We start from the raw sequence: 24163 nt of genomic DNA, 5'->3' as shown, positions 1-24163 counted from the left end.
CAGATTTTACTGAGATGTTCTGTAATTTTGTATTCAAATACGTTCGATTATCCCCACTTGTGTTCTCGTTCACTACAAAAGTACTTGGTATACTAGCATGTATGAAAACGATTAGAAGTGCCAAATAATTGGAAACTCTAAACTCACTAATATAAAATGTCTACTTATTTTGCTAATTATCAGCTTTATGCTAATCGTTAGATTGAACCGCCCTTGTTCTTTTTTCTTTAATCATATCATAACGCATGCTTTGTTGTCGGAAGGGGTTTTTGTAGATGTCATAGTCATTTAATGTTTCAGTTCATGAGTCAGTTGAAGCTAGACCACCATATAAAACCTTGCAGCCATTCACTAGTAGACACAAGAGGTATTTCTTGGAGTTCTGGTGAGAATCACTGACCATTGGAGTCCAGTCAGGTCTGTTGTTATGTAGTTACTCACTGAAGACAATGGTGGACGATGGCTCAATTTCACAGATTGGTCGATGTTAGATACTAACGCCGTTGGATGCCGGTTGGCAAAGTGGTCTAGAGGTTAAGCGTTCGCACGCAAGATCGATAGTTCCTGGGCTCGAATCCCTTTGGTTTGAGACTGTGGATGTACACTGCTGTGGAGTCTCACACTAGTACGAAACTGCCGTTTAGTACTTTCAGGTTTTACATGGTGGACTAGTTTCAATTGACTCATGAACTCAACAATTTCTTTTATGTGACATTAAATAAAAAAATGTAGTTTGCTATTCATTCTCAAACTATATAAGGTAGTTGTGAATTTTTAAGATGACGAACCATAAAACTGTTACACAAACCATATAAATTTCAGAAACGTTTCTTTGTTAATTGACATTTTCCAAAAATGACTAATCATACGTATTTGTGATGGTTACTTTTCTCAAAATGTCTTCTTCGTAATATTGTGTCAACTTTTGAGTCTTTCTTAAGTTGATCACCAAAATCACTCATGTTAATCTGAGTAATCTAATTCATAATGAAGTTGTATCCGCTAATAAAACATGACAAATATGAGTAGATCAAGATTGAATGGAACATGTGATCTTGACTTAATGTATATCATGTGGTCTTATTACTGAGAAGATTATAAATACGAATGAATCCTTCAACAGAATATCCGGAGTTCGCCTAACTACACATAGATTTATTACCAATGTTCTTCGTTACATTGATTCTGATCATATCTGTTCAATCATTTGGTAAATCAATCCGCGAGTTTATTTTTGCTTTTGTCTTTTTAAAAAAAAACTACGATAATTTGCATTTAATGCCGTTTACTGGTGTTGATGATTATGTTATCTATCAAAGTTTCTAGTGCATTAGGCATGTTACACATAGACATTTAGTCCCTTCCTAAAGTCTAAACTACATCAGTTAATAAATTATATTAATGTGTGCGGTGAGACTATCATTTATGGATGACCTTTGAGCAACGCTAAATTGCCCTTCCGAGTGTCCACCTGATAACTAGGACCATATGAGGATTATGAATCAGTGTGAGGAATTAAAATTATGATTTACAGTTGATGGTTAAGCTTAGTAATTATATTCAGGGTTTTCATCATGAACTGACATCAATAATAAAGTCAAAACTCTTTTTAGCCAACTGGATACATGAATTTCGCGCCAAAATCAGAGACCTGTTATCTTATACCTTGGTTGGTTCGTCCATAAATTATAGTTTCGCCATGCGTGGAAAATTTTATTCAGTGACATTTCGACTGATTGTTTATTCTTTTGTATCATATTAATAGTTAAGCTGATGTTGGTAATTGAACTGCTTTTTAGACTGTGAATTGACACCACGTAAGTTATTTGATTTTAGATTAGTCGTTTTACTTTATTTATGTAAATAAGGACAGTTAAATACGAGGAATCATAATGAGAATATGTATCGGTAATCATAACGACTGGATATTTTAGGGATATTATCCTGGTAATTAACAAGTGTGTATACTTTCCATTTATACACTGTGTACTTATGAATAGTTATAATATAATTTTGAATAAAAAAGTCGTAATTCACCGCAAACAATATTTTTTAAAGCGAAGATGGATAGTGCCTGGCGGTGGAATACAAGACACGCGTTTCGTCCCACTTCGGACTCGTCAGTTGGATATACCTGCATCCGAGTTGATGTTCACTCCGGGACTCGAACCCAGTACCGTTGGTTTCAAACGTCATCAAGTTATCTACTTAGCTACTGACTTCTGGCAGCCACTTACTCGTGCAATGGGGTGGAGTTTAAATTCACTTGATATTATTTACTTGAATCTTCCTATTGATGTTTAGGACTGTAATTGACCAGTCTCTTATTGTCATATGTGCATACTTTGCGTATTGCCTCGATATTGCCTTAATTCATCAGCATTCTAAGTAAAAGTTTATAGTGGTCAGCAATGGAATCCAGGATTTAGTGATCATCACATAGTTACACCAATAAAGTTGAATTGAAATTTTACACTGATTTTACACCTCAATAAACAGTTTCCCATAAATTCGCTATTATGCCTACAATTCTCATCAACATTTCAAGACTTCTATACACTTTGCTTACCGATTTTCTGATCAATGTCAACATAACAGAAAAAATAATCTGTCATCGAAATGAAATTGGTGATAACGATTATCTCGATAGTAACAAATAATCACTACAAAACAACTTACCAAGGGCGTAAAATGTAGTTATATTCACCTAGAAATTGGTTTTTTGTATTGTTCTTTTTGGATGCTACTTAGGGAATACTGATCCATTCATTCTATGAAATCATTTGATCCATGGGAAAAGTTTCTGCAATGGGTTGGTTTCTTTCTCAGAATGATTTATTATTGAGTGACAGTTGTCATAATGAAATGACGATATTATCATGAAACGCTATAAATGTGATTCATTTTCATTGTGAATGATACATTCATGATACATTTGATTAACTGTTACAGTATGTTCTGACAATAGTAATCGTTATCCCTCATGTTATCAAGTCATGATAATTGAGTATGGTAACTATTACTCTTTCATAAAAGCATATATTCAATAACATGTCTCACTGTACTATAACGCTGTAACTTGTTTCGATTACATATATAGCTACTGACAAATAACAAGTGATAGGTTAACATAGTATAAAGATGTCAACGTTTAAGGGAAACTGTAAGACACAATGGCCAGTCGCATTTCATACTAGTTTGGGCAAGTGACATACTTTTCCTGTTTAATCTATTCTTCATAACAATGTTGTAGAAATTCAAATGCTTGCAAGGATACACTACAGAAGAGATGAAGAATATTCATTTCGAATAATGGAATTAGAGATCCAATTTCCCACCGAAATGTGAAGAATTATGAACTCTGAGTTGAAATATTATTAGTCTTTTAAGTCATCAGCTTAACTTATGAATATAATCCTTAACTAATGATTGATACGTTTCACTGCTGAAATATCATTCATGTTTTTGGAATTTAGGTAATATTAGTAAGTTACTAAAACTTTTCGTCTTACAATTTCTATCTAACAAATTGAACTAAAACTATAAACCGTACAATCATATTACCTACTTAGAATGATTTAAGATCTGTGGACAGTAATTTCCACTCATACTGGTTAACAATAATGTTTTATTGAATGTATCATCGGACGTTTCATAAATTTACATAATCGAAGGGTGTTTAGTTATGAAAATAAAACCTGAAATTGGCATAGCAACTACAGAATATGTTTCAGTCTTATTGTTGTATACATATATCTTCAGGTAAATTAATACTAACAATCTAAGTAAATGTTCCTCATGTATTTTGTCGAACTAATCGATCACATATGAATACAATCAACTTTCTTGTATTGAATTGTGGTTGCACCTTTTGTTGTTTAATCGGATGACATTAAGAAAATGTTTTGCTGCAAACGTTCATTCTGTGAGACTATAATTTACGGACGACGTTGGGACGAAGCTAGACTAACTTTGAAAGTGTTCACCTGGTAACTAGGACCAAATGAGGATTATTAGCCAGTGTGAGGAATTCAAATTATGATTTACAGTTGATGGTTAAGGTTAGGAATTATATTTAGGGTTTTCATCACCAAATGACATCAGCTATAATGTCGAAACTCTATTTATCCAAATGGATTAGTGAATTTCGCTCAAAAATCCGAAACGTGTTATCTTATATCTGATTGGTTCGTCCATAAATTATAGTCTGTAAAGATGACATTACAGTTTATTTTCTTCGACATTTGTATTGATGCATGCATGATCTAATCAGAAATGTTCAGCAACATCACGAAACACTTCAGATTATGTGATTTCTAGATTATTGATTTGTATAAATGAATGCACGATCTTTGATTGATGTAATCCTTAGGTATCTGAGTTGAATAGTGTGAGATGTAGTAAAGATAAAATCAACTACAAATCACACTAAGTTACCATAGTAAATCAGTATAGAAATTGAAGTGGTAATACAATAATGAACGAAACAATCATTTAAATCTGAATGACAATTTAAACAATGAAGAGATTGTAAAATATTCAAAAAATAATAAAACCAACTGAATGGACTTTAAATGAAATACTATTCTCTTAACTTCTTAATAATAGCTCGAGAATGTAAGTGCCTTTTTAATAAATTCGTTTTGCTATTTCAACTATAGACTGTTACAGGTCAAGTAATTTTTGATGGGATCCTATTGTAAACCGATTTTCAAATTTAGGTGAAAAACATTGTAGGGGAAACAGTAAGTAAAACAAATCATTATTTTTTATGTTGTAAGTTACATTGGTCTGGTTATGCTTCACTTGACTTCCAATTTCACTGTACATCAGCAGTGATAGTAGCATTATTTATTATTATTATTATTTAATTAAGTAATGTTTGACAAATTAGATAAATTGAAAATAGCTCTATGTTTTCGGTTGTGCGTTCTAGCGCGTAGGGTCATGGATTTACACTGTTGAGAAGTCTCATCCAAAGACGAAACGGCTTTCCAGTGCATCCAGATTTTCACTAGTAGTATGAATTAGAACAGTTCATTATTTCAAATGAAATAATAAAGATATTCGCAAACTAACATGCGAGCATGGATTGAAAATTTGAACACCTGAAATGTTCATAACATTTCTGAAATTGAATGTTATGATTTTCATCAGTTGCTAAGTTTAGTATTATGACGTTATTGAAGCAATCTATTTGACTAGGAGACCTGGATAAGAATGTTTGCTTGATGTTAGTGAACATTTGAATCAATTGACGAATGTCAGTAGAACTATGCAGCAATTTAATGGTTAATGGATACCTCCAAGTAATTTAAATTATGTAATAGGTTTCATTTCTACAGTTTTGCTATTGCTTATTCAAGTACATTGTCTTCATTATACATCACATCTTAAAAGGATAGCTTATAGTCTCCAGAAGCTATCTCAACAACCTATGTTCGAGGTTTTACTGAGAATGCACATCAGTGATGCTTAAATAACTATGATTACTAATAAAGCTGCCTATGGATTCTTGCTATTACAGATGAATATGCTACTCGATACTGTAAGTATATTTGAAGATTTGATGAAAATTTTTGAATAAGACTTCTATTTTGTGTAATATGCTCATCACTCAACACCTTATTTTGTCTGTGAAGTGTGAAACAGTTATGAAATATCCGAACGAGAGTAGTAGTAGGGTAATCTCAATGATTTAATTTGACTTATGAAAATTTATTGCAAACTGACCTTAGTTTGTAGATAGCTAAGGTGTTTTGATCAACTGTGAATGAATCAAATCATTGAACAGTACACATGCGTTAAGACGACATGATCCAAATTAACAACAATGGGTTTGTAACCCATAAGCAAACACTTGAGTCACCCAAATAAGTCATGTTTTTCTTCGTCAGTGAATAATTTCATTCATAAATTTGAAGCTTTCATATTAGATTGTTCAAATGGTTTCACTTGTGATATGCTGTGTTTTACAAATAGACGAAAACAAAATACCTGTAATCAGTATTTAATTATACATCCTCATTGATTACAAACTCATTTTTGATGTATAAACTCATCTTTAAGGTGGTGGTCTGTGTTCTGGCAGTAAGTTATTGTTATTCAACCGTTTTACATTGTAATGCACGTTATCATAAAACCATTGTCACTGGCTATAATAACAACATTTTTCTTCGACAGCCTTCTGTAAACTGGCTCACCTTCAACAATTTATTGACTAACATTCATTATTTACACGACATGGATAATGCGATGAGTTTTTCAATTGGCAAACTAAACAGTCTATATTTGAATAAAACAACTCTGGATTATTTTCGTACTGACCCTGATTGCACAATGGAACACCAAAAGAATGTGGTTTTATGATACACACTTACACACTGGTGCTCAATAATACCCAAAATCTTTCAAATTATTCATTCACTACTGAAAAGTCACAACTTCAAAACAACCTGAGTAGTTTAGGTGATTCACCACCAACATCATAAGTTTAATTGTACAGTCTTTTATCCAGTTTGATTGTACAATATAAGTCTTTGTCTTCTGATATGGTGCTATGATAAGGTAATCGACTGGTTTCATCGAATCACAATACAGATAAATTCTCTTCTTCTTTTCAAATTGGATCCCTTGTGTCTGTTCAAGCTAATAATAAAATACGAAAATCCGATTGTTATCTTTGTAATGTGGCAGGTATAGACGACTTTAGTTAAACACTAATCACGTTTGCGTGTAAAACTGATCACTCTACGAATCACGTTCGTATCATCTATACATTCTTCTTGGCCGAGACGAGTTTATTAAATCAACGTGCATTTGAAATATTCATTGTCAAACGACTGTTCCAAAGGGATCTTCTAGCTTTGAGAATAGTTGTACAAATGTCTTCAATTTTGCGAATGTATAAAATGATTTGATGGACATAATAAAATAAGTGACTATCAATTTACTTTAATGTCTAGCCACAGGAGCTCAAACATTTTACTGTAAGTATGATATATCTTTTCGTTGTTAAATATGTTTCAAATGAGAGCTTCAAGAGATCACTAGGTATTTGACTGATATTCACAAATGGGTGAATGCACTTAGGAACCGTAGTGTTTCATCTACTTAAATGTTTTTATTGTCATCTATTTAAAATGAAAATAAAAATATAGTGGAATTTTGGTGAAACGTCGATCTTGAGCAACCTTTAAATCAGTCACGAAAGAACGGTCAGTTATTTTATAAAAACAAATAAATAAATATACAGTGGATATAGGTTTTGAAAATGATCGTCGAACATTTCAAAACTGAAGTTGTGTTTCATTCATGAAGTAAATTAATTAGATAGCTACTACCAAAATCTTTGATTTAGATTCGAAATACCCATTTCATTACTAAAAATATGTGCTCCATAGAGAATATACATAGTTCGATTCGGGAAATAAAGCAAATCGACAACTCAGAAGCCAAGTATAACCATGTAAACATTTATTTATTTGAAAGTAATAATTATTATAATGATCAATTCTGCTGTTAAATAATTCGTATTTTGTAAACGTATTTCAAGTGTGTTTTTCATCAACATAACCCATTCAAGGGAAATTTCAATTGACATTGACACTTTATTCTGAACTATTCAAATAATCAACCAATCAAATTACAAGAAGTTGTATGATCACTGAACTGATTTATTTAAGTTAGTCTGTGTTTACGGTAAACCAAATAGTACTGTTACTAAAACGGATTAGATATCAAGATGTATTCTTTTAATTGTGTAATTCTGAGACACGATTTGTGTAGTTCATATTATTTATATTCAAAACACTGATGTTTGGAACATTATTTTTGTAGGTTATCTCGCATGCAGTCATAACGGTATGTCTTACTATATAATCATTAAATTTGTTAAACTTATGAATGAATATATAGTGAATATATCATTTTACAATTAACTGGTCAAATATTTAGAATAAACGCGTTGTGGCTGATTATGAAGTCAAGGTGCGAGTAGAATCATATTTTTGGACTGATTAAGTGGTTGATCGTACATCTCAGTCTTGATGTTTACATAAAGATTATTGTCTAGTGTTTTCTGATCCACACATTGAAAGCGCTTTCCATCTAGTAACTTTATGGATAAATTGAGTATATGAAGCACATATTCCAACGATGACTAACCACAACACATTCTACCATATTAACAACTTAACAATTCAATCCCTTACCAATGGTCACATATGATCAGTGATGTTAAATGACTGATTCATTTGCACAAAAATTGGGGATCTGAAAAATTTAGTTCTACAAATAACCGCAGTACACTTTTCAACCATGGAATTACAGTCTGTTTTTACCTTTAATAATGAATGATTCCAATCTAACAAACCGTACGCAACATATCTTAGTATTTAATAGATTTAAATAGTTTGATATTTGATAGCTCATAGGCTTGCTAAACTAAACTAACCATCACAGAATGATCATATAGCGGTAATCCCTGGTTTCGAAAAAGGAATAAAATACTGAATAAATCTTCAATGTATTGTGCAACTAACCTCAAAATAGGCAATCTCCTTTTGCCTGAAATAAAACGTTGGTGATAGATATTTGCCTTAATATCTTTGATGGAGCAAAGAACTTATAATTTGAATAAATAGTTGTGAAACATACATATTCATTTACACAAAGTATTTCATTACGTCATTTTTTAAAGATTTGCTCCGTCTCGAAATTGTTTCAAACAAAAGATTAATGAAGGCCAAATATCAATCGAAATATCCAGGGAATTAAATAACAATTTCGTTTCTCTTTAAAATTCCGGTGAGATTATAATTTATGGACAACCTTTGAGCAACGCTAAACTGACCTTCAGAGTGTCCACCTGATAACTAGGACCAAATGAGTGTTATAAACCAATGTGAGGAATTCGAATTATGATTTACAGTTGATGGTTAAGGTTAAGAATTAGATTCAGGGTTTTCATCACGAACTGACATCATTTATAATGTCAAAACTCTATTTATTCAAATGGGTGACTGAATTTTGTGCCAAAATCAGAGACCTGTTATCTTATACCTTGATTGGTTCGTCCATAAATTATGGTCTCGCCGAAATTCTTTAGCACACAGACTGAGTACGGCACTGCTTACTATAGAATGTAGGACATATATGTTCTGACAAAACATGTTACCATCTGATTATCCGATCAGAATCCTATCGATAACGTTTACTGACATGGAGTTGTTTTCATCGAGATGTTATCATCATCGCACCATGTTGGTTCATGAAACTAAAGACAGAAAATTGAATATAAAGAGCTATTCAGTATCTCATGGTTTCAATCGGTTTTCCTAATTTATATTTATTGACTTTTACCGGTATTAATACTACAAGAAATCAAAAGCATATGAATTGTGCGCATTTTTGGAAGTTCTTGAATAAACCTGGTATATATTTATTTGTACACTTAAGCTACGTTCAAATTCAACGAGATTGCTTATTTAGTTTTTCAAATTATATTTATCGGTTCCAGGTGATATTACTTGTTGAACTGATAAACACTAAGATGACTTCAATGTGGTATTTAAAAGTCGATCGGTTGTTTTACTATTTCAGCCTCTACGCAAGGAGATTTCGACGAATGTAAGTTCCGAAACTGATATACCCAGCTTCTGAAGTTATTTCTCATTGTGGTTGATGAACAAATTTAAAACTATTGTCTGCATTCACATTTCGTTTACATAAGAATGTTGCTTCGTCTTAACATGATTCCTTTCTAGCAAACTTTGATTGATATGAACGTTGATTAATTCTATCTTCTAAAGTCATAACTTAAACCATTAACAATACTATTCTGTCTGGTAAACAGTGAATAACGATTAACATATTTAGTTAGATAACAATCGAAATTGAGGGAAGCAATGAAATATTTGTGTAAGATATGAAACGCATCATTTCAGTCTCTATTAGCTGGTTGAATAGAAATTTAAGATATTTGTTGTTGTCAGTTTACAAGACTGCACCAGAATGCTCATTGCATGAACCAACAATCGAATCTCTAGTTCATTTTTTCTAAGATTAAATCATACACACCTGATTCAATCACTCGGATCTGATGTAAATTGTGATTCATTTAGTGGGTTAGTTGAATAGTCATTGAACAATTGAAGTTACAGCTAAACTATCTATTATTATTTGGCAGGTACAAAAAAGTGTGAAAGTAAGTGAAAACAAATCAATAATGTCAGTTCCATGAAGTTTCAATGTACAAATTCCATTTAGTTTTATTTTATTATAAATACGAAATTTGCCTTTATTGTAGATGGTAGTGGTCTTGGTGAGGAACCGTGTAAGTACATAAATTGTTTATTTTGCTATACGTAAACAATAATCTGTAAAACTTGCCTTGAAAGTAAATCAGTAAATTGTGACTTAAACGGGTATACGATGTTCTCATCCAAACAGCCTACAAATCATATTTGATCCAACTTCCTGATACACTTCACCATACGAAAGACATCAGTCTGTATTAAAAGGAACAGTTTTTAAACTGATAATCGTTATACAGTCCCTACAAAGAAGTCATCTTATATTCACATAATATTTGTTAGTTTGTTCCAGGAAACAATAATAAAGCATTTCATACACGCAGGCATCGAAAGGATGTTTTACAAATGCAATGAAGAAACCTCAACAAAATATCCAATAGTTTAACAAATGAGTCGACAGCGAACATCCAAATTGTTGAGGCATCAATGTGATGCAAATGTTTCCGGGATTCTCCTAAATACTCCTTCGTGCATCTAAATATGAAAATTTGCAGTGTGGTATTCCATGTCGATAATCTAGAAACAACTAATTCTTACTAGTTTATTTGATATTGCTGCTTATTTGGACTTTGTTTTACATACCACTGGAACGAGCTTCTTGGTTTTCACATTCATCCAGAAATGTTTTTCTGGTCCAAAAAATGATAACTAAGAGGCAGTGATTAGTTAGCTAGATACTAGGTGCTCTCCTCACATTGAATTTTTCGATTATATCAGACCTTCCACAACAAAATGTTAATAAAACTGATGGCTGATGTAAATAAGATCATGTCTAAGTTATTCGAAACGACGCCCCGAAAAGGTATTTTCAATAACTGTTTCAGATTCCAAGTGATAGAACAGATCAAACTTCGCTATGGCGGTGATCGAAATCGTGTAATAAGAAAATTCTTTCCTTTTATAGTAGTGATATTTTCCGATTTTCATTCACTTCCGGTTCTACACGCGTGTCTTGTATAGTAGATATGGTTACTTAATGCGACCTCATGTTTTTTATACTAACGATATTATTGAATGTATCTGTCACGATAGGACGAGTCAGTTTTGACAATTATTTGATTTTGACGTAAGATTTTATGAACTAGATAGTAATATCATGGCAAATTCATATTATTGATTAAACTATTATTCTAGTAGCACAGATAAGTGCAAATCCTACATAGAAATTTCTTGAGTGAAAATCAGAGTTTTACATTTGTTTTTCTATCTACCCAACACTCTTTAAGGTATGAGTGATTGTGGGGCTGTCAGTAAGTTGCTTAAATTTGTACCGAATATCATTATACATGAATTAATACATAGTCCATTTTATACAACATATTTGTGCTATTATTATTTTCAATCTTGATCATAAAAGAAGCGCTTAAGCTGGTTAACAGAAACTCTTTCAAATCCAACTGTTCAACGAATCAGCCGATTTAGCATTATTTGTATTTTATGTATCACAATAGTTTTTAATGATGAGATGATCATATTTCATCTGTAAGATCGTTTAATCCTAGGCTAACACTGTTACAGGATTCAGTGAAAAACAGGGAATATTTGTGAATCTGTTTCATGTAATTAGGTCACCATCTGTACAAGACCATGAATTAGATCAAACCAGCTAAATTTACTTAAAATAACGAGCATTGTCCGCTGAATCTAAGGAATACGAAATTCAGTAGTACTTGTGTCCAACTTCTCTTGCAATAGTTATCTTGCTGGTCACTAACGAAACCTCAGGTTCGGGTTATCAGTATGTGTGCCCGGCATTAAAGTCAATGGCGCATAGCTAGCACCAGTTAAAACAACACTTAACAACTCTTAGTCTGATCCCTATCCAATTGTTTTTTGAGGACGTTCAGATGCCGGAGAGGATATCACAGTGTGAGCCGATAAACCGTGTCCCTGTTTATCGTGGTAATTTTTAAGACCTAACCCTTATTCAGTTCTCCCATAATACAATCATGGGCGAAATGTTCTCGTTGTTAGTGCCTTTCCTCTGGGTGTTCAGTACAACAGAAACTGCCATCTGTATGCTATGGTCAAACATATCAAGCCTGATTTTCATCAACAGGTTATTTAATACATTGTCAGTAGTACTGACCGACTTCATTGAATTTGTGTGATGACTTGGAGACAGTGGCCTAGTGTACGTGTTTAGAGCTCTGGATACGCTTGAACCTGGTCGGTTTATTACTGACTTCGGTGTGATTGAGTGATAGCTCGTTTTCGTCACATTTGTGGGTGACATGTTTGAACGGTACCGAGAAAGCAGTTTGTGATATTGTTGTACACAATCCTTCCAACCCATCCTGAAGTACGGACCGAGGTGTTTAGAATATGCATGTGTAAAGTAAACAATGTTTTGGACTAAAACGCTTTATAATATTCTTACCATCCATCTCAATCCAAAAGATGAATAGAATTTTATCATTAGAATGATATTGTTCGTAAACTGTGTTCCAAGGAATGCAGCTGATTTGACAATGTTGTGATGTGATCTCACGAAAGTTACGATAAACTATCCTGTAACGATTGCCCTACACAAGATAGAAGAAGGTTCAACAATAGTGTTTTATGTTTGAAGACATATAGACAAAAAAATAATTCATTAATGTTATTTCATTTCCAGCCAACCACGATGAAGTTTGTAAGTTACACGTCATTCTTAAACTGTTGAATGATGGATATAAAATTAATGTGAAATTTTCAGACAGAACATAAATTTTTCGATAACGTGATCTAACACTGACTGACCGATTACGAACGAAGATCATATACAGATCAGTGAAATTATATTATAAATGTTCAGGCCTATCGATAAAAGACATCAAGTTTACTAGCCAAAAGAAAAATGAATGACTGTGACCAGCTTCAAGATAGTTTTAATTCATACAGCAATTAAATTTACACAATGTGTGAACACCCGAAGGTAGACATTTATAGATAGCTACAAAATTATTGGATAAATCGCATCGGCATGTAACAATTGAATGTTTTCTTATGCATACGAAAGACGATGTCGTCATGATTGGTTGCAGTGAACTATATTGTCAAACGAAATGAATATCCTAGTAGATTTGGTTTGATTTTTAATTGTGAAGTTGATGGTTGTTTGTATTACTTCAAGGATCTCACCTTGGAAAGGTCATTTTCAATTCACTTTGAAGTTGTAAACTAGTACGAGATTAATAATTATGCTAATAATAATGCTTTGAAGTATAACTATTGTGTTATGCTAGTGGTCCTTATAGAATATGTTAATATGTAAGAGTAATGATTAGGTTCACATCATGCACGTTTACATAATCATCCACCTTAAATAATATAAACAATCATTTTAGGTGGTATCGTTTGCGGTGGAAGTAAGTTCACAAGTATTGAAAATATATATGAGTTAAAAGCTGTGAATATAAAATGTCGAATGGAAGATTTGAAGATGTTTCACGGGAGAAAAATTGTTGATGAACTTGAGAAGAGTGATAGATTTACATATATGAGAATGTTTCATAGCCAATTCACTACTATGTTTACATTACTGAATACGTCTAACACAATAGTGATGTTTTTGAGTGTGATTTAATATGCAACCTTGACAATGTGATTTGAAAAGGGACATGAACAGAATTTTATCGTTAATTATGTAGACGATACTGGATGCAAACGTATTATCTGAGCGATTAAATCAAAGTGACTGAAATGATGTTTCATTTAAGTATTTGTTTTGTTTATTCATTGTTCTTGGAAAAATGATTTGAGAAGTTTGAGAAAACTGATATCCGCATTCAAACATCAGGCGGTATTCATTATTGCTGTAGATAAGATTTAGACTTTTCAGATATCACAGTCGAATTCTTAAGGCCACACCACTGGATTCCGTTTTGTTCAATTTACAAACATGTTCTTAAGATGATTTTTTGTATTCAACTTTCAATATTTTACAGATAATGGAGGCCTATTTCCACTTTGTAAGTCATTTTTGATGGTAATTTTGATGCAAAATAAGTGCGTGTAAAATGTCTTGACTGTTCAGTTTTGTTTTGTTGAAATATAATAGCTTGATATGAACAAAACATGAACGTTAATGGACTAAAAACTAAATGCCCGGCAGTCTCCAAACGTATTCTGTAACAGTTGAACCATGAAGCCAGATTTGTCAATGGTTAATCTTAAATCGATTAACCTGAGATGAATACGATGCAGTATAATATAGTTCAAATTTATATTCAGTAATAACTAACATTTTGATTGATCAATAAAAAGGTGCATTTGAGCAGTACACTTAGAAAAATTCGGTTACACATGACAAATTGTCTCTGTAAACTTGGAGTGGGGATGAACTATCTAATAGCCAAACCTAAATACTCCTTCCTCACAGTTTCAAATAACATTTCAAAGGCTATACTTAACATTAGTGTTTTGTCTCATTTCGAGTGTAGCTTGCTATTGACTCACGTGGTTTTCTTCTTCCTATGTTTATCGAATCACTTAAAACCAGTTAATTTTGATGCCAATTGATCGCTTTTTGATCACTTATCCGAATGTATGTATGTCTTAACCTCGTAAAATGGTTTGTACAGTGGACCTCGACATAATCCTTCACAGTGTGCATATATCTTTGTGTAAACATAGGCTAATTGTATTAAGTAATAATCGATTGGGAAGCGTATTATATTAAAACAGAGACAAAGCACATATACTGATTATTAAAATTTGCTTGACAATATTTCCTCATTAATCACAGTAAAACGACTTGAGCGACAAAACTCCATTTTAAATAGGTTTCTTTCAGAGTTCAGTAGTGATAAATAACCAGACAGTTTGCATAATAATGGGTGAGACTATGATTTATGGATGATCTTTGAGCAACGCTAAACTGACCTTCAGAGTGTCCACCTGATAACTAGGACCAAATGAGTGTTATAAACCAGTGTGAGGAATTCGAATTATGATTTACAGTTGATGGTTAAGGTTAGGAGATTTTAGTGGCCCGTAGATCTGACTCCAAGATCGTACGAATGTTTGCTATCGCCTATTCTCGTATATAATCATCGACTTGAATCGCGTTAGCCAATAACGGAATTAAATAAGACGAATAACGAGAATTGACTTGAGAATACATATATTTTGTACATGAAGCGAATGAAACAGCAAAGCAAAATGACACACAGGGAAGATGGCTGGGAAGCCAACTCCATTTTAGTCAAGCGTTACTCAATATTTATAGTCAGACAAAATAAAGCTACAGACATTTGATTAATGGAATAAGAAGGGCACACACATATACGCTCATGTAAAAACAGTCTAGATTGATAAGCGAATAAATAACAAGGTCAAAGTATGGCTCGAGTAGGATGAATAAAATGGGATGTCCGAAAGTTAGAATAAAGTATATGGGCTTGGTATAATAACTGAAACTGCAAGTTATATTCAGGGTCTTCATCACAAACTGACATCATTTATAATGTCAAAACTCTATTTAGTCGAATGGATGAGTGGATTTTGCGCCAAAATCAGAGACTTGTTATCTTATGCCTGATTGGTTCGTTCATAAATTATAGTCTCGCCTAATAATGCTTTTCTTCAGAATTCTCCAGTTATCTTGTCAGTAATTAAATGAAAATGATTCACATTTAGGTTTATATAATTGCGATCAACAAAGTAAGTGATACAATTGAATATAGACATTTATAATATTATGCTATAGAATGATTATGTTTGACACTACCTAAGATTCATTCACCGATATCAATGATCGTTAGCTCAACAAGAAGATTCAAATAGTTCTGTTTGTTGATCTGATCAACTACATAGTTGAACTCAACAATGTCTCTGAATCACAGTTTTACATTTCTATGATTAAATATTAGTGATATACATATGAAACTTAATTAGAGAATTTCATTCTTATAAAAACCGATTCGGGCGACTATTTGTAACTGTGTTAAGTTTAGGCGGTGGAAGAATCTATTTATTGTAATATATGATTAATTGAAATTATTTGATTTGGACCAAGTTAGTCCTTGAATTGTATCATAAAAGATGCACATTTCTGCAAAAGGGAAAAGATATGCCAATACTGTTGCTGCCAGATATTCAACTCTTCATTATTTTATTTAATTTGAAAAATACAGATCCAAATGGATATGAAGGGGGTAAGCTGCCTTCTGTTTATTACCAAAGTTTTCATTAATGGATTTACTTTTGGCCTTATAAGTGTCTATCAGAAGAGTTTCTCTTATTCCCATTTATATTAAACAGTAAATTCGTGGCCTCCTTCCTAACATAAGAATGTTTAAACAAAATCGAAAGTGATTTATGTAAATTAATTGAAATCGTGTTAAAAACTGAATCTTAAAATCACTACAAATCTCAACTCCAATCACAGCAGCACATATAAATACTGAAAGACCGTTTCGTTTGTTCGCGCGAAGATCGACGGTCGAGGGTTTGAGTCTCGTGTGCAGGATCGTGGGTGGATGCGCACTACTGGAGAGTTCCATATTAGGACGAAACGGTCATCTAGTACTTCCAGTTTTTTTAATTATGGACTAGCTTAAATAGACTCATGAATTCAACTATTAAAATTTCATTGTTAATTGTTTCATGTCGACATTACTAGATGTCAGTGATACAGATTATGCAAATAATTACATAGGATGTGCTTAATTGGTTGTCTATCAGTTAAGAACATATATGCGAACACTATTAATAAAATGTGAGAACAGGTAGATGTCACTATACACAGTCAGCAATGAGTAGTAGAAAATTGTTAATAAGTTACTCGGTATCTGCTTGGAAAAAGTCTAAGAATAGCCAATTACGATTCTTCACAACATTCAGTGGCTAGTGACAATAATATGGACTGAATTCATATAGACTCTCAAGTAGTGGTTAACGATTTAGGTCATGTGAACAACTACAAACTAAATATTCGCCAAATAAACATGGAGACTGTGAAGATATCGTTTGTACGTAGTCCTGTGAGTTTACATGAAACTACCTCAATGTTACGTCATATGTGATCACAAAACTTTGTCTTTACTTCAACATACAATCGACAACTTTCGATGCCATTATATGTAAATTCACTAGAAATTTTTGTTCGCATGAAATTAGGATCATCCATGTTGCCTATTATATTAGTCTTCTCGTATTTTTCTTGATGTTGCATAATTTAGAAATGATTGCCTCTGTTTACTGGATCATTGTACTTCAATGACAGTTAGCTTGAAATACTGCATTTTTGACTGTTATTACTTTATTCGCCGAGTCAACTATTTACAAGGGATAAAGATCAAGTTTAGCACTTTCGAAGAACAGTTATTTCGATTGGGAAATTTTATTGCTTACTTTCTAAGTAAATCAATAACTAATTGCTCGTCATCGGAATAAATTGAAGTAATTGATCCTGCTCTTTTGATGCGGGTTGACTGCATGTAATAGGTTAAACTGTTGAGGCGTTCTACATTGGTGTGTTTTATACGTGTTTTAACTTCTTCCAGTATAGCTTGTTTATCGCGTTGCTATGTTTCTATTCATTTGATAAGAGTGTGATTATTGAGTCTACTTCCATATAGAAGATAAATCCAGGGTAATAAAGATTCTAAACGTTACTCTCAAAGTTGAATGAAGATTGATCGGATGGAATAGAACTTTCACGCTTATTTCGGTGAATAGTTGGTCGTCTAGATGTAAATATATCCTTCAATATTCGACCTACCTTCTACATAAGATTTAAGATGATTTGTTGAGAAATACACTTATTTCTGTGTAGCTTAATAGTATACAAGCCTAGTAATGCTTAGTGCTACTGAAAAAGCACAAAATATGAGATCTTAATTCTAGCATGCTTTTTGATACTCGTTATATCATAATTTCTCATCCCGTAAGCATAGTGATAATTATATATTGATCGTTATTTCTTTAAACATGATTTGAAAGGCTTTGACAACTGTAAGTGTAACGTTTCCTAATACACTATATTTATCAATACCATATTATTATGTAACATTGTTTATTTCATTCAAATATGACAAACCGAAAACTTTTAGTTCATGAATACCTGAAAAGTGAAAGAAAATTAGTGCTTCTTATTACAGATTATTCAAAATTCAATGTTTTGTAACACTAGATTTTTATAGAAAATAAGCCAAGTTGTTCAGATGTTTTTCGAAGATATGGCTCAACAATTAAATGACAGAAGAAAGGGGTTTTTGTAGATATTATAGTAATTTAATAGTTGAGATCATGAGCCAATTAAAACTAGACCACCTTGGAAAACCTGAAAGCACTGGACGGCCGTTTCGTTCTATTGTGGGACTTCTCAGCAATGCTCATCCACTAGCGGGATCCAAACCCAGGATATGTATTCCAAACTGATGTAAAGCGGTCAAGGGAACTCGCGAGGTGAGATCATGGATGTGCACTGCTGAGGAGTCCCACGATAGGACGAAACAGCCGTCCACTGCTTCCAGGTCTTCCATGGTGGTCTAGCTTCAACCGACTCATGATCTTAACCATTGAAATTACTGCAATCTCCACAAAAACCCATCTGATATTAATCAACATATGCTCACTAGTGACTGGCTTCACGAGGTATATCCTGGAGTTCTAGTGAGAAGTAGTGACCAGTGGAGTTCAACCAGGTCTGTTGTGAGATAGTAACTCCCTGAAGACAATGGTGAATGTGTCGCTCAATTTCTTGGATTAGTTGAAGTTAGACATTAACACCGTTGGATGCCTGCTCAGTGGTCTAGTGGTTAAGTGCTCGGGCGCGAAACCAGTAGGTCCTGGGTTCGAATCTCGCAGAGGGCGAGGTCGTGGATGCGCACTGCTGAGGAGTCCCACAATAGGACGAAACGGCCGTCCAATGCTTCCAGGTTTCCCATGGTTGTCTAGCCTCAATTGATTCATGATCTCAACTATTAAATTAAATGAGAGTTTTGCAAAATGATTAGCACATTCAGTGCATAAGTTGTTCTGTGTAGACAACTTCACAGTAACTTACATTCTGAAACTGTTCATTCCAACGTGAATAACGTAGACCCGTACAACAAAACTTTTGAACGTACAAAATGATCCAATTTAATTAGAGATATTTTTAGCCATGTTAATAAATTATCCCTCATATTTATGTATAATATTCCTTCATTGATATTTGATATCTCTTGATCTATTACCTCTTAAATATGGGATTTCTAGAGATGAAATATTTTGGAGAGATTATTCTGAGATGTTGATAATGGTTAGCTGTTTGTTTAGTCAAACTTGTAGATAGTCTAACAGGTGTTAGATGAGTTATGTATACTCCTATCCTTATTATTACTGAGATTGTTGTCGGCTTTTTAGTGTGGAAATATATTTACATTCTAGTCAGGCTATTCACTTGTTCTTGATGTGAGTCGTGTTGAAGTCCTGTAGAATAAACACTGGAAGAGAATCTGAAGTAGATATTCGTCTCAAGCAAATTAACGTCCCATTCATAAAAATAAAGAATATTCGATCGCTATAAAATTTTCTCTTATAAATCTTCGGTTGTTGGTACTTCGTTATAAGAGTTCATTTATAGATGTAACTAGGAAAATGTTTTCTTTTCCAGGTAAAACAAAGTGTTACGGAATGAACGAACGGTGAATTCCTGTAACAGATTGCTCTTTGCTCTATCAAGTTTCTTCAGTCGTACGCTAAATACGATGTTAGAATTCAACATTTCATTACGTTATTGTTTTATTATTTTGCTTATTTATTAACTGTAATTAAAGAATAATAACTAACCGAAATCAAATAAATTCAAAATATAATTTGCAAATCGTTTATATTTTCAACTTGACAATGCTTCTGTCCTCAAAATGATACCTCAACAATCCTTCGAACATGTCGTAGTGATCAGTGGCGTCAAATCCGTGTCGGGTATGAGACAGTTATCCATCTTAGACAATAGATGAAGGGTCATGCAAGATCACGTTAGATACTAACATCGTTGGATGCCGTCTCAGGAGTTTCGAGGTTAAGCGTTTGCATGCGAGACCGAAGGATCTGAGTTCGAGTTATGCGTGCTGGATCACGGATGCATACTGCTGAAAAGCCTCATACTAGAGTGAAACATTTTTAGATACGACTGTTTCTTGAACAGCCTAACGATAACATACAAACTAAACGGATAAATTTAATCGATATGAAACATGTTTGACATAGATTCGCGTCAGTTAGATGAAAAAAATAACTAGCGTTGTTATTACTTGACAAACATCCGGTAAATGTCGCCAACCTTGCTGAAAATTCATGTTGAGGTAGTATACCATCCATAGTTGTAGAATGAAGAGCTTTATCGAGTTACAGATAACTTACAAACAGACAAACCGAAGTCCTGAGTTCAAACAATACATATGTATGAGTTTTTCTCGCCAATGTAAATATGCAAAAACATTATCACCCTTTCACCAAGTGAATATTTAACTTCATGTTAGTTAAAAACAGTTGAAAATAATATGAGTCAAAACATCTAGCAGTATACCATTTATTGTTTCAGTATTTTAAAGATTTAAATAATCGCTTTGCTATTCAAGGCAACATGAGTCGTCTCTACAAGATACACTTATGTTTCTGACATTGCGGAATAATAAACAACATCCTTAACTCTATATCTGATGTTCACGTAATTGCGTAGTAGTCGTGGTGAAAATGTGTCTACATCTGAATCACTAACAAAATTGTAGAAAGCTCGAAACGCTAAAATAAAAATAAATCGGAGTCTCTCACCTCGTTAGTTATACTTATATTATTCCTAATTTAAAATATGAGTGTTTTTAGTTTCACGTAATGCCCTAATATTTATCATGGAATACGAAATGGAAATTCGCTGAAATACTTTGAGCTGAGAATTCTACATTATACCAAACTTATGATATTCAATATAGCCATTAATAATTATTATTATTTATTTCACCCTAGTGACCAGCTTTTTGAGGGAATTCTTGGAGTTCTGATGGGAAGCCGTGACTAGTGGTGCTAATCCGTGTCGGGTAGAAACGTATATCTACCTCAGTAGGATGGAAGATGGTCGTATAATTTCCTGGATTTGTTGAGGTCAGAGATTAACACCGTCGGATGCTGGCTCAGTGGTTTAGATGTTAGGCGTTCGCGCGCAAGACTGAAGGCCCTGGGTTCGAATCCCACGAGCGGGATGGTGGATGTGTACTACTGGGGAATCCCACAATAAGACGAAACGACTGTCCAGTGTTTCCAGGTTTTCAATGGTTGTCTAACATTGATTGATTCATGATCTCAATCAAAACTCAACAATCTCCATAACCCTATACTGGAAATAAACTTTACTGAATAAAACAAATCATCAACAACAAAAAATTTTCCCTTCACCAAATGCATATGACTGAATAAAAATTATGCTATGTTTGCAAGATACTACTATTTAATAGTTTAATTCATGAGTCAATTAAAGCTAGATCACCATAGAAAACTTGGGAGAACTGAACGACTGTTTCGTCCTAACATAGGACTCCTCAGTAGTGCGCATTCATAATCTTGACTTTTTAATTAACCTTAAATAAAAATGAAGTTATGATCACTTCAACAATGAGATTTCAGTCAGTAGGTCAATTAGCTTCTATGTAAAAAATAACTTCCATATCACCAAAAAATGATTTAGTTTTGATCAATTTACATAAACTACTACAACTGTAAATGTATATTTTATAGGATGAAACTGTATCCCTATTTACTTTTATTTACACGAATACTATTCAACTATCAGACATTAAGACATACATTCTTCAATACAAATACATACACACAATTGTAAGTGAACATGAAACTGAGACAACGTTGAACTCCTTGATAGATGCAACTCAAAAAAGATAAAATAATCTTTGAAGCATGAGGATTAAGTCAGTCATCAGATGATTTCAAATCATTTTGTGTCTTAAATAATCAAAGGGGGAGAAGGGAAGAAAAGCTGATATTATTATTTTCTCTTTCGAATAACTACTTCAACTATTTCGAAGTTATTTCCTCTAGTTTCCAAGGTGTCTTCGTCAGAATTTCTAAACTTACCTAACAATGAAAATGCTGATTTTCTGTTATTTTCCTTAAAATTACCCAACACAAAACCACTGGTCTTACAGTCATCTTGGAATGAGCACTAAAATTAATCTTTTTCTATTATGTTTATCTTTACCTTCATTCAACAATACGCCTAAAGTGAATGCATATAAAGTAGTTTTCTCGAATAGTCTTTCGTCATGTAAACATGTTATGGCTAGATAAGCTGACCGATGATCGACATTCATTATTCTATTATATACAGTGATACTGAAATCTCTTTAACCACTTACCTTATTGTTTCACTAAGTGAAAACTGAATATTTTTAGTACTATATGTGGACTTATATTTTTATACCAATTTCTAAATGCTGGACATGTATACTTAAAGATGAGAGTAACAACCAAATGCTCATCCACGATGCATCGAAATCTTAGAGAAGGAATTCTGTGGATCACGTTGTCACCCCTGGATGATTGACAACGAAGTACGATTTTCATTTATTATCTTCAGTAACATACTGTTTCATATTTCTCTGGAATTATCTTCCATATATGCTTCACCACAAAACCCCAGATTTTGTAAAGCTTAGTGTTGTTAAACTATAACATTTGAAAAGATACACTAAGTAGGACGTGCAAAATGTAATCCATAACCAGGAAGGTAAATCGTTGATTTGACTTACTATCTTGATGGCAATGTCGACGACCTAAATTCAAAAATATGTTCGTTGTTGATTTTAGTCAATCATACTATGGATTATGAGAGTAAGTCGTCGAAACACAGGATGAATTCATCGAAAACGGACACTTACATTCTTCGTCTATGAAAAGAAAAGTTAAATAAAATGATAACTTGTAGCCAACTTCATAACTTTGACATTCTATTTATTCTAAGCAGAGATGGATAGTGGCTAGCAGTGGAACCCAGAACTTGCGTTTCGTCCTATTTGGAACTCGTCAGCTGGACGTACCTGCATCGCAGAGTTCATTCTGGGACAATACGCACAGTATGCACATATGCCAATAAGAAACTGATTAATTGCAGTCCTAACAATAATGGGAAGATTCAAGTAAATAATACCAAGTGAATTTAAACTTCACCTCATTGCACAAGCAAGTGGCTATCAGGAATCAGTAGTTAAGTGGATAACATGATGGCGTGTGAAGCGAACGGTACTGGGTTGGAATCCTAAAGTGAATATCAACCCTGAGATGCAGGTACAACCAGATGACGATTCCCAAATAGGAAGAAACGCACATTCTGTATTCCACTGCTAGCCACCACCCATTTAAGCTCATAATGCTTGTGAATTAAGGCAATTGCGATGCTATCCGTACACCATAAACATATGCCAATAAGAAATTGGTCAATCGCAATCCTATACATCAATGGGAAGATCCAAGTAAACAATACCAAGTGAATTCTATTTATTTTTTAAACATTACTCCTCTCATTCATTGTTAAAATCACAGTATATAAGTTCATTTGATTCCTTAAATCGAATATACCTAAGATCATTGGGTTTTATACTGATTTTGATGCATTTCGACTGGCAACTCACAATATAACACTATTCATACAAGATCTTATCTGTGCTTTAAATTTTGCACTATTGATTCAGTTAACACAATATTTCAACATATCTCACTAGGATATTCGTAGAACCCATCTCAAAGGTAGTTTCACTACGATAATCATTTTACTAATATTTTGTATTATCTGAAAACAAATTAATTTCAACTAAGTAACCTCTGAAGTACAATAAACCATTGACTGATAGTTTTATTTTGAATTTTTT

The 24163-nt window shown here is 33.2% G+C and overlaps 1 protein-coding gene across 1 annotated transcript; it reads left to right on the top strand.

Annotated features, from left to right (window-relative positions):
• Positions 1-897: 897 nt before the first annotated feature.
• MS3_00000020 (uncharacterized protein) lies at positions 898-20115 on the top strand. The gene is made up of 16 exons (XM_051207955.1): positions 898-1210; positions 1800-4617; positions 4722-4745; positions 5528-5548; positions 6070-6090; positions 6966-6989; positions 7840-7863; positions 9604-9630; positions 10190-10207; positions 10310-10336; positions 11543-11566; positions 12934-12951; positions 13646-13666; positions 14246-14269; positions 15939-15962; positions 16436-20115. The coding sequence occupies exons 2-16, from the start codon at positions 4575-4577 to the stop codon at positions 16492-16494; spliced, it is 399 nt and encodes a 132-aa protein (XP_051068775.1). The 5' UTR covers positions 898-1210; positions 1800-4574; the 3' UTR covers positions 16495-20115.
• The last annotated feature ends 4048 nt before the right edge of the window (positions 20116-24163 follow it).

The sequence above is a fragment of the Schistosoma haematobium genome, chromosome 3, assembly GCF_000699445.3.
Source record: "Schistosoma haematobium chromosome 3, whole genome shotgun sequence".
Lineage (NCBI taxonomy): Eukaryota > Metazoa > Platyhelminthes > Trematoda > Strigeidida > Schistosomatidae > Schistosoma > Schistosoma haematobium.
This window is presented reverse-complemented; position numbering and strand designations above follow the sequence as displayed.

Coding starts and splice junctions, on each gene's coding strand:
- MS3_00000020 (XM_051207955.1), top strand. CDS start 4,575: ATGAAATACTATTCTCTTAACTTCTTAATAATAGCTCGAGAAT. Junction 13,667..14,245: donor TGGTATCGTTTGCGGTGGAA/GTAAGTTCACAA, acceptor AATATTTTACAG/ATAATGGAGGCCTATTTCCA. Junction 14,270..15,938: donor TGGAGGCCTATTTCCACTTT/GTAAGTCATTTT, acceptor ATTCACATTTAG/GTTTATATAATTGCGATCAA.